At 40.9% G+C, this 12,726-nt stretch overlaps 1 protein-coding gene across 1 annotated transcript in view; it reads right to left on the minus strand.

Annotated features, from left to right (window-relative positions):
- Positions 1-12,726, minus strand: part of LOC122809382 (myb-related transcription factor, partner of profilin-like) — a 107,132-nt gene that overhangs the window by 82,774 nt on the left and 11,632 nt on the right. The window contains exon 2 of the mRNA XM_044080837.1: positions 9,315-9,780. Within this exon, the coding sequence (XP_043936772.1) occupies positions 9,315-9,756 (442 nt within the window). The 5' untranslated portion in view covers positions 9,757-9,780. The remainder of the gene's footprint in view (positions 1-9,314; positions 9,781-12,726) is intronic.

Raw genomic sequence — 12,726 nt, forward strand, 5'->3', positions numbered from 1 at the left:
ATTGTTAGTGGAGAGTGTTTTTTATGCCTTCTTCTGAAGTCAACAATGATCTCTTTGGTTTGTTCACATTTAATGAGAGATTGTTGTTGTCGCATCAAACAATGAGTTGACTAACTTCCTCTCTACAGGCTGATTCGTCACTGTTGCTGATGAGACCTACAACAGTTGTGTCATCTGCAAACTTGATTATTTGGTTCGAGTTAAACTTGACTGTGTACTCTTGAGTCAACAAGGTGAACAACAGAGGGCTCGGTACACAGCCCTGAGGAACCCCTGTATTCATAGTGGGGACTATATCACAATGTCGAACTAACATAAGTTCGAACGTTGTAATATTGAACCCTAAAGTCCGAAACCCAAGAATAACGAAAACACAGAACAGCGATTTTTTTTTCCCAGGGGAAAAAATTGCTGTTCCGTAACAAACAAAAAATTAAACCTTAAACTTAAACTAAAGTGTGCCCCCCACATCCCCCCTACTTAAATATACCAACTCCAAGATCGCACCACAGTGGAGGAAATAGCAAAGCCCAAAAACAGATCACCAATTTTTTTCCCTGGGAAAAAAATTGATGCGCCATGGCTTCGCTATTTTTGGATTTCAGACTTTCAGGTTCAATATTACAACATTTGAACTTTTACAAGTTCGACGTTGTAATATAGACCCTTCATAGTGATACTCTCGGAGGTGCTATTTCCAACACCTGCTGTTTGAGGAAGTCCAGTATCCAGTTGCATAGGGGGTGTGTTTATTCCCAGTTGGCCAAGCTTTATTATCAGGTGTTGGGGGATCACTGCGTTGAAGGCAGAGCTAAAGTCAATAAACAACATTCATGCGTAACAATTCTTGTTTTCCAGATGGGCCATAGATACTTGAAGCGCCATTGAGATAGCACCTTCTGTGGAGAAATTTGGTCGATATGCAAATTGGAATAGATCAAGGGATGCAAGGAGACTGGATGTCATATGGTCCTAGACCAGCCTCTCAAAGCACTTCATTACTACCGAGGTGGTGCTATGGGGCGACAGTCATTTAGGTCCAATGGTGTGGACTTCTTTGGGACAGGTCTTATAGTTATAAAGCATTTGGGTACGATAGTCAGACTTAGTGAGATGCTGTAGATATCTGTAAGAACATGTGTCAGTTGGTCAGTGCATTTTCTGAGCACCCATCACAGGATGTTGTCGGATTCAGCCGCCTTCCTTCAGTTAACCCTGCGTAGAGTTCTTCTAACATCAGTAGGTTTGAGATGTGGTATTTCATCCCCTTGACTGGTAGGGACTTTCACTGCAGTTGTGTTATTTGTTTCCTCTAACCTGTTGAAGAAGGTGTAATGTGCCTGGTCTATGCTCCCTTTATTATTTAGAAATAATAAAAGTACTGAAAACAAAAACTGGACCCAGCATTGAGCCTTGCAGTATCCATTAGGTTACTGGCTTTCACTAGTCTACTCCCCTCTAGTTTTTACCTTCAGTTTCCTATTTAATAACCAGGTGCTTAGCTACCTGAAGAGGTCTATGGGGGTTTATGCACCCCAGCATCCTTCTGTGTGGCACCAAGGCATCGCAGACCTTGATGAAGTCTTTTCATAGTATTAAATTTAAAATGTCCCATTTGTAATCAGGTGAGAAACTGTTTATTAGACTTAACAATCCTTCATTTTATGTCACATTTCCAGGCATAAAAGTGAAGCTAGCATGCCTGTGCCTGGCTCTTTCTTGAATTACATTGTTATTTCTTCCCAGTCTTTTCACTCCATTTCCTGTTATGCAGTTGCAATACCATAGGCATCTTCTAGTTTTTCAGTATGACACTCTGACCTAAACAGAGTCTAAAAAATCTTGCTGAGTGAGGTTCAGTCAAGAACTTCAAACAGTTAAGTATCTAAAGTGGCAATTCACTCAAACTTTTACCTTGTCAGGAATTGTCAATTTACCTAATTTTTCTGCTGTGACATAGTCCCTGGTCTGTCTGTATGTATGTCTAGCATCCTCTTTATATTCATAGGTTCATAGGTTCATAGGTTCATACTAGGCTATCTGCCCAAGGGCATTTATAAGCCTAGCCCATAGTTATGTGGCTTTCGCCACCCCTTTAGTTTGAATAAAAACTATGCCTATCATTTTGCTGTGCCTCTGTCAAGCAGTGACGCTGAAGTAATCCCTGGGGTATATCTGCAATCTCCCATCCATTGGTCAAGATTCCTCTTGAACAAGACCAGAGAGGTGCTCTGCCTCACATGTACCGGGATTTTGTTCCACAGCATAGGGAGTCTCTGGGTGATGAATCTGTCCCTCCAGCACGTTCTATTTATAACCGTGTCAAGGTTTAAGTCTCCGCCCTTGTGGTTCTGAGGGATCTAGATTTTTGAGGTGAAGCATATTCATCAAATCTGGGTTTGACATGGCCTTATATGTCAGGCACAGGTCACCTCTGAGCAAGCGGTATGAGACTGAATAGAGCTGGAGTTCTTTCAGTCGGGCAGCATAAGACATATTTTGAGACCCTTTATCCTTTTGGTGAGGAACTTTTGGGGCCTTTCAAGCTGCAGCAGGTGTCTGGTCAGATACATTCCGAGCGGGGCATTGTACTCAATCATAGGTCTAATAAGTGATGAGTACAGGGGACGATGACCTCCCTTGATCTAGATGTGAATCCCTTCATGATCAGGTGGGTGATATAGAAGGTTTTCCTAACTACTTTAGCAACATGAGTGTCAAGCGAAAGGCTACTGTCAACCTGGGTCCCCAGATCTCTGATGACTTTTTCTGTGCTCAGTGGATTGCCACCTATATGGTAGCTAGGGTAGCCTTGTTTTTCCCAAAGGGTATGACTATGCATTTTTGGCGTTTAACTTCAGGCCATGGCTCTGGCACCAGTTATCCATTTCTGTGAGGCCCTTCTGGAGGATATCTGTGTCAGATGTGTTTTCGACTATGGCGCCCAGTTTGCAGTCATCTGCAAACTTTGTCAGCCATAACCCTCCTGTGTTTGCTTGTACTTCAGAAAAGTAGATGCCGAACAAGAGTGGACCCAGGACTGAGCCCTGTGGGACACCACTTGTGACAGGCTTTGAGTCTGACATGGCTCCAGCAACTCTGACCCTGTGGGTTCTGTCACTTAGCCAGTTTGCAACCCATCTTGTGATGTATGGGTTTACATTCAAGCTGATGAGTTTTTCGATGATACCTGAGTGGGGTATTGTGTCAAGGCCTTTGCCAGGTCGAGGTAGGCTGTATGGACTGCCTTTCCCTCATCAATGGCCTTGGTGACTGTCTCAAAAAGTCAACCAAGTTTAAGAGGCAGGATCTGCCTTTGACAAAGCCAAACTGAGTTGGATCCAAAGTCTGCAAGTTCCTATGTCTTTATTTATGAGTTCCATTATGATCCTCTCCATGGCTTTGCAGATAAGGCTTGTCAAGCTAATGGGCGGTAATTTCCAGGGTCTGTGGAGGCACCGCCCTTATGAAGTGGGACCACAGTCGCCGTCGCCACTCCTTGGGCACGTATCCTGAGGTGAGGCTAAGATTAAACAGCTGTCCTAACTGTGGGTTTAATTCCTCATTGAGTTCATGAAGCACACAGCCGGGGACACCATCCGGTCCCATGGATGCTGTGTTTTTTGCCTTAGTGAGGCCAGTCCTCACCTGGGCGTTGGAGATGTTTGGGGGGCTACAATCCTCTGAAATAGATATCTCTCCTTTTGAGGAGGCGGGGGGGAGAAGTTTGCACTGAACCTGTCAGCCAGTATGTTGGCAATGTGTGTAGGTTCAGTAATTTTCACATCATTTGAACTAATTCTGAGCATATCTGGGAGTTTCCTCCTAGGTTTCTAACATAGCTAAAGAAGGCCTTATGATTCTCTTTAGAGTCCTTGGCGATTTTTCTCTCAAAATTTGCCTTGGATGATTTTATGAGAGCTCTTAGTTTTTTACTTATAATGATCAAAGGTGTCTTACCTTTCAAGGATTTTGCTCTGTCTTGTAGTAGCTTCCTCCTTTTGTTGTAGAGCTTGTTTATGGCTGGGGTCCACCAGACTGGATGCTTGCCTTTGGTACAGAGAGTCTTAGTTTTGTTTGGGATTGCCTGATCCATGCAGTCCTGTAGGTGCTGGTAGAAGGCATTTGTAAGTGATTCAGCGGTTTGAGTAATGTTTACCACTGGCTCAGGGGCCTTAAAGGAGACCACACTAGTTTTTAGAAGTGTGAAATCGGCTTTTGAGAAGTTTTTCACTGTGGTCTTTTTGTTTCAGGTGGGGGCAGGATGAGGACCTCCAGCGAGATTGGTTTATGTCGCTACCTTTCCACATTGCCAGTTTTTGAAGATCTTGTTGCAAGCTGCTTCCTATCACCCCTCCCATCCATGAGTTGTTGTTTGTCTTTTCGGCTTTTCCCGGTTAGGGGTAGCCACAGCGGAACTACGGTCCACTAATGATTGGCAGTAGATTTTTAAGATGCCAAGTTGCCAGCCCAACCTTCAGCGAAAGCATGCCCATTCAAGCATGTCTTTTGGAGGCCACTAAAGTGTTGTTCCAATATCTATGCCATCAGCAAACATAATATCAAAGTCAAAGTAAACTTTATTGTCATTCAGATTATACAACCTGTGCATCACTGAACAAAATTTCATTAATCCTTCTCAAAGTAGAGGCATTTTCACATATAGACAATCTGTATTACAACAGCTACTACTGACGTGACACACATTATGGTCTTAGACTCTATACATAAAAATTGCACAGAAAGGGGGAACTTTTTGCTGTAATTATTACTGAACATTTAGGCTTGCTGTAATCATTGCACAATTAGGATTGCTGTAATCATTATTGCACATTTAGCATTGCTGTAATTATTATTGCACATTTAGGATTGCATAAGAATATGAATTAAGAGAATTCCAGTGGGATTATTTCATCAAAGTTATTGCACAAAAATATGCAATACTATGGTTGGAAATTCCAACAGCCTTTTCAGAGTTCAGAGTTCAGCAGTGTGGAGTTAGTATGAGTTTAGTAGTCTGATGGCCTGTGGAAAAAAACTCTTGTTGTATCTGGCTGTTTTGCATCTCGTACTGCGGTAACATTTACGAGAAGATAAATAGGTGAACAGTCCATGGGCAGGGTGGGTAGTGTCTCTGATAATCTTGTTGGCCCTACTGACACATCATGACAGGTATATTTCTTGAATGGCAGGGAATGTGGTTCCAATGATTTTTCTCTGCTATGGGCCTTATTGTCCGAGGTGGAACAGTTACTGGACCAAGTGGGAGACCATTGGTTAGTATACTCTCTATGGTACCTCTGTAAAAGATAATAAGGACTGGAGAGGGGAGGTTTGCCTTTCTCATCTTTCACAGGAAATGAAGACGTTGCTGCACTTTCTTTATAATGACAGTAGTATTTATGCTCGATGTTATGCCATCCGTGATATGTACCTCCAAGAATTTTATGCTTTCCACTCTCTACTATTTCATTGTGGATTGTTAGTGGAGAGTGTTTTTTATGCCTTCTTCTGAAGTCAACAATGATCTCTTTGGTTTGTTCACATTTAATGAGAGATTGTTGTTGTCGCATCAAACAATGAGTTGACTAACTTCCTCTCTACAGGCTGATTCGTCACTGTTGCTGATGAGACCTACAACAGTTGTGTCATCTGCAAACTTGATTATTTGGTTCGAGTTAAACTTGACTGTGTACTCTTGAGTTAACAAGGTGAACAACAGAGGGCTCAGTACACAGCCCTGAGGAACCCCTGTATTCATAGTGGGGACTATATCACAATGTCGAACTAACATAAGTTGAGCGTTGTAATCTCGAACCCTAAAGTCCGAAACCCAAGAATAACGAAAACACAGAACAGCGATTTTTTTTCCCAGGGGAAAAAATTGCTGTTCCGTAACAAACAAAAAATTAAACCTTAAACTTAAACTAAAGTGTGCCCCCCACATCCCCCCTACTTAAATATACCAACTCCAAGATCGCACCACAGTGGAGGAAATAGCAAAGCCCAAAAACAGATCACCAATTTTTTTCCCTGGGAAAAAAATTGATGCGCCATGGCTTCGCTATTTTTGGATTTCAGACTTTCAGGTTCAATATTACAACGTTTGAACTTTTACAAGTTCGACGTTGTAATATAGACCCTTCATAGTGATACTCTCGGAGGTGCTATTTCCAACACCTGCTGTTTGAGGAAGTCCAGTATCCAGTTGCATAGGGGGTGTGTTTATTCCCAGTTGGCCAAGCTTTATTATCAGGTGTTGGGGGATCACTGCGTTGAAGGCAGAGCTAAAGTCAATAAACAACATTCATGCGTAACAATTCTTGTTTTCCAGATGGGCCATAGATACTTGTGGCGCCATTGAGATAGCACCTTCTGTGGAGAAATTTGGTCGATATGCAAATTGGAATAGATCAAGGGATGCAAGGAGACTGGATGTCATATGGTCCTAGACCAGCCTCTCAAAGCACTTCATTACTACCGAGGTGGTGCTATGGGGCGACAGTCATTTAGGTCCAATGGTGTGGACTTCTTTGGGACAGGTCTTATAGTTATAAAGCATTTGGGTACGATAGTCAGACTTAGTGAGATGCTGTAGATATCTGTAAGAACATGTGTCAGTTGGTCAGTGCATTTTCTGAGCACCCATCACAGGATGTTGTCAGTTCAGCCGCCTTCCTTCAGTTAACCCTGCGTAGAGTTCTTCTAACATCAGTAGGTTTGAGATGTGGTATTTCATCCCCTTGACTGGTAGGGACTTTCACTGCAGTTGTGTTATTTGTTTCCTCTAACCTGTTGAAGAAGGTGTAATGTGCCTGGTCTATGCTCCCTTTATTATTTAGAAATAATAAAAGTACTGAAAACAAAACTGGACCCAGCATTGAGCCTTGCAGTATCCATTAGGTTACTGGCTTTCACTAGTCTACTCCCCTCTAGTTTTTACCTTCAGTTTCCTATTTAATAACCAGGTGCTTAGCTACCTGAAGAGGTCTATGGGGGTTTATGCACCAGCATCCTTCTGTGTGGCACCAAGGCATCATGAACCTTGATGAAGTCTTTTCATAGTATTAAATTTAAAATGTCCCATTTGTAATCAGGTGAGAAACTGTTTATTAGACTTAACAATCCTTCATTTTATGTCACATTTCCAGGCATAAAAGTGAAGCTAGCATGCCTGTGCCTGGCTCTTTCTTGAATTACATTGTTATTTCTTCCCAGTCTTTTCACTCCATTTCCTGTTATGCAGTTGCAATACCATAGGCATCTTCTAGTTTTTCAGTATGACACTCTGACCTAAACAGAGTCTAAAAAATCTTGCTGAGTGAGGTTCAGTCAAGAACTTCAAACAGTTAAGTATCTAAAGTGGCAATTCACTCAAACTTTTACCTTGTCAGGAATTGTCAATTTACCTAATTTTTCTGCTGTGACATAGTCCCTGGTCTGTCTGTATGTATGTCTAGCATCCTCTTTATATTCCTACCTAAACCCTTTTCCCATTATTATAACCCTGCCCTGTCTGTGTTTTGTGGAAAAAGAAGAATATATTGGGTACCTTTGTTCTGGCTTCTTCATTCCCTAGTCTCTCTTGCTTCCAACCTGCAAATTATTTGCCGAGTTCTTTCCTTTACAAATCTAAACAGCCTTTTATGATCACCTGCTATCTTCCACTGAACTGTTTTTTTTTAAATCCACATTGATATTTCCTAAAACCATAATGAAAATCTGTACATTTGAGAGGTATTCTTTCCCTCAGTTTGCTTCCCCATCCATCTCATTCTTCTGTCTACTTTTACAGCCCCCCTCATGTTCTTCAGGCAAGTCAGTTCACCTCTACCTACTACGTTGCCTCTTTTTACTGATACTTTACCCCTAGTGCTTTATGTAGTCCTGTCAAGTATGTTCCACCAGTTTATTGCAATCCCTTCCCTTCTCATACAGTGCTTCATGCTTGCCTAACAGATCAAAATCCATAATTAAACTCCTTTCTTTGTGTCCTTTTAAAATTGTCCTGACGTTAGACACCGCAAACTACAAAGTGGTGTAATTACTCTTCTACACCAAACTCTCCAACTGTATTCTTGTAATTCTTGCCCCCCTGGTGAAGAGTAGCACTAGTACATTACTTTCACAAAATGGCCTCCTGACTAACTTCAGTTATACTTACAATTGTAGTTCCAGCAGTTACATCTACTACCACTACCTTTCTTTCGACTCCACTAACTACCTTGATTATAGCAAGCTCAGATTCTCATAAGCCTAGTACTTATTATACAGCAGGAACTTCTTATTGTAACATTTGTTAATGTCTGTTATGAACTCCATGGATAAAGATTCTAGTTGTCTACTGATGTACTATGTTCTTCATCTGTAAATATGTTGTAAGTAATTGCTGTGTTAAATCGTTAATCGCTATGTAATCCAATGTAACTACTGTCTGTTTATTTTAACTGTGGTGCTTTTCTCCCCAGGCCTCCACTGAAAATGGAGCTACGTCCAGTCGGACACTCCCGGTCAACAAATGTAAATAAATAAATAAAAATAAATCTACAGCCATATCCTGGAAATGGGCATCTCAAAATTTACTCAAAGAAAGCTTAATTCTCCTTAATATGATGGAAATCCTTTTTCCTCTGTCTCCCAGTTCTGCTTATAATTCTTTTAACATCTCCACCCCCCCCCCCCCCCGGGAAGCCAGGCTTCCACAATAATCTCCTTCATTTTATGAGGCAGCCAGCTAAACATGTGCAGAGAGCTTCTTCCCACAATGAGCCAGACTCTATGCTGAGGTCATTCTCATGGTGACCCAGGCAGCTAGGAATCCACAGTGACATACTAAGCTAGGCTTCCACAATGAGGTCATAGCAGAAGAAAGCAGTGAGTAAACAGTAAACAAGCAATATCATGAGGTGGTAGCAAAATAAGGTCATTTCTGCTTTGAGCCAGGCCAACAGGAATTCCACAGTTAGGAGACTCCCACACTAAGCCAGGCATCTGAGAATCAACACTAAGGTCATTACCACAGTGACAAAAATGGATAAGTAGATCAGTGGTGCATAAAGTAAAAATAAATCGACTGCTCTTTCAGTAGGCCAAAAAGAGGTAATGAGTAGTTCCATTAACACAGGACTGCACATCTCAGGTAATCCCTTTATGAGTCATGAATCCTACACGGCAGAAGAAAGCAGTGAATAAACAGATAAATAAATGTCAGATACAAAAGCAAACACATAGAAACTATAAATAATAAACAAGCAATATCATGAGGTGGTAGCAAAATTACTACAAATTCCTACTGAAAGTGCCACACTTCTTACCTGATCTAGGCTTTGTGGTTTGAATAGAGTGAACTCTTTCTTCACAGCTCATTGGCAACCGCTCCAGGACTCCATCTTTTATATAGAGAGATTCTAGATCACAAACTTCTTTCTTAATATGGATAGAGTCCAGCTCTGAAACTCGTACATGTCCTGGATCCAAATCAAAGACTTCTTCTTTGATTTTAGCAGTTGACAGCTCAGGAGTCTCCTCCTTGACATGTACAGGTTCCAGCCCGTACACCTCAGGTTTGCCAGACAAAGGGACCAAGTCACAGACCTCCTTCTCACTACAGTATGTTGATCTCAATGAAGGGGACTCCTCTCCCTCCACACAATGAAAGTGCACTGAAGCTGGGATCCCCTCTTTTGAGCACACAGTCCTTTCAGCACAAATGGAGTTCTTCAAAGGGTGTCGAGCATGCCTCTGCAACTGTGACATGACTGCCAGTGCCTCACCGCTCAGCTGTAGACAAGAAGGGAAAGGAAAAGCAAGCCAATGTTTTTATTTTTTTAAGTGTTCAGTCTGTCATTACACTAAGGAGCCCCATTAATTTCTGTCAGTGTCACCTGCCCATTCCTGAAGTCCCACCAAGCTAAAACAACCCACCTTCAAGTTCTATATCCTCTGTCCTCATGCCTTTACTCCTAAGATGTGTAGCTTTACCTTGTGTGCTCTGACCAATCAGCCATGCTAGGAGGAACTGCAGCATCACTGGGTTGGAGTTATTTATATATCTGAGCCTAACGACAAAGCTAAACTTACACCCATCAACTGCCCCTCCACCCTTTCTGCTCCATACCCTCGGCCACTATTCTGAGCATGGTGCCATGTTGTGTGGGGACTTCAGACTATAAACCTGTACCAAGACTTCACCATCCCTGTGTGGGAGCTTCAGAATATAGACATACCATCAAGTCCTTCTCCTCCTCCTCTTTTTCTACAGAAAATCTGTTAAAGCAATACAAATCACAACCTACACTTCACATATGAAATAAATGTTAAGGAACGCTGTTCCTCCAATCCACTTATTCAGTTATTCACAATCCAGGTTAATGCTTTTATAAGAAACCAACACACTTCTAATAAGTCAAAGGAAACAAAAGTATGCTCACTTATTCAGATTATTACTTTTGCCTTTACATTCCTTTTGCCATTTTTGCATTAAAACAAGTAATTTACAAAGACACCTGACAGGTGAGCTAGTACGAAGGAAAGAGTAGGGTGTGTTGGAAGAAAATGGCACATTGTAAGAGACACCCTTCATGGGCCAATAGAGAGATAAAAGCAGTCTGCCTCCTTGCTGAATAATGAGTAGACTGTGCCTGCATTAATCACTTACATAACCACTGCTGAAATACACTACTACTTTTATTTGTTACTCCATGGAATTGTAAAATGGGCAGCTTTTCTACTGAAGAGATGACAAATTTGCAACATTTCACTCTATAACTTGACTCTAAAGATTAAACAAATGGAAGACTGCCCTCCATTGTGACACATTCAGCAGTTTGCTCATCATGTCTTCCTAGCCACTAGTATTAGTAGATTTTGCACAGTCACATTTTTGTGCAATTCTTGCTGCACAAGTGATCATGTTTTTACTGGCTTTGTACTTGACCTACCACATTACATACATACACCTAATGCTCCTTCCGATGACTCACATACTTCTCTGCCTCCTGTCTTGGACCACTCACTTATTTATAAATTTACTCATTTTCCAGTTATGTACTGCACAAGCTGAAAAAGATAACAGACAGGCACCCGTCCATTCAAATACACACACACACACACACACACACACACTTACATGTATATAAATTTGTGGAACTTTGTGAAACAGCAGGTAAGTGGGGATGAATAAGCAGTCCAAGGGGAGCAAGCAGAAAAAAAATACACACACACACATATATATATATATATATATATATATATATATATATATATATGGGTCCCTTCAGATGGTCGAACTTTTAAAAGCTCGACTTTCATATGGCCGAGACCATATGATCGAACTTTTAAAAGTTTGAACGGTCTGAATGGGGATCTCCATAGAGCGTGGAATGGGAAGACTTCCCTTTACCGCAATGTAGTGCGATCTCGGAGTTGGTATATTTAAATAGCGGGGGGTGTTCATAGGTAGGTACTAGTCTATCGGCCCTGGGGCCTATATAAGTCTAGCCAAAAAAGTTCCCTGGCTTTTGTCACCCAAGAAAGTTATTTTCCTGTGCACCTGTCTAACAGAGTTGCAGAAGTGATCCTCAGGGTGAATTTCCTATTTCCCATCCAATTGTCAAGAGCAGCTCTATTAGGAGCATATTAAAGCTTAAAAGCTTGCAAACATAAACATTCAGATGATATTCAATATTTATGAGTAAAATGTTTACATAGTAAATAATTGTGTCTCACTGTTTTAGTATGCAATATCATTATGTGTATTTGACATCTTTAAACAGTTCTGATTTTAAGTATATATAATCATGTACAGGCTATGTACAGTTTTATTGTTTTTCATATAAGGATCAATGTTCATGTCTGACTATATTAAGTAGATCTAATAGATGTCACTAATTTTCCCGCACTTTTTCAGCTGCTGAGTATTTAAACAGGGCTTAGTTTATGTAATGGTACCTTCTGAAGAAGTCTGTATGTATATAACCACACAAAAAGCGCTTAAAGTTTTTATTTTTGTTTAAATAAATCGGTGGTTCATTTAAATCGCCTAGTCGTTTCGTGTTTTTACAGGCTTATATAGGCCCTAGGACCAATAGCCTAGTACCTACCTATGGTGGTCTATGTGCTTAATAAAGGATTTTCCACTGGAAACAGACTGCCAGCCATGCTTGAATTACTTTCGAATACTTAGTAATTCTGTACAATTATATACTTTTTATTATTTATTTTACTAAGACGAGTTTAAGTTCACTACTTCTACTACTATTGTCTGATCTGATTAATATACAGTGATTAACACTAGATATATGGACTGAAAATCTTCCACACAGAGAAGTTTCTTACACTGTTTTGTTTCAGATAATATAAGACCAACATTTGGTTCTGAGAAATGTGCAAATGACATCTTTGCTTAGTTTAGCAGAAGTATTTTTGTAGAAAGTGGGAATGGAAATCAAACTAGAAGTTGACAAAAATCAGACAGCAACTGAAAGTGCAAAAAAAAGAACATACTGGAAAGGGCAAGAAGAAAAGGAAAGAAAATACGAAAGTCCACAAATACAGTGGCAAGTATAGAAAACAACCTCATGCTGATCAGGATTTGATGCAGGAATGGTCAAGGAGCGGTGGAAGTGGAACACAACCAAAAGATGAAAGGTTAATAATGGCAGCCCAAGATAGTGGGCTGCATACATACTGGTTTACAAAGTCTACGGCAAAAGTGGGAGGAACAGA

This window comes from Protopterus annectens, chromosome 8.part0 (genome assembly GCF_019279795.1).
Source record: "Protopterus annectens isolate FY-2018-M chromosome 8.part0, PAN1.0, whole genome shotgun sequence".
Taxonomy (NCBI): domain Eukaryota; kingdom Metazoa; phylum Chordata; order Ceratodontiformes; family Protopteridae; genus Protopterus; species Protopterus annectens.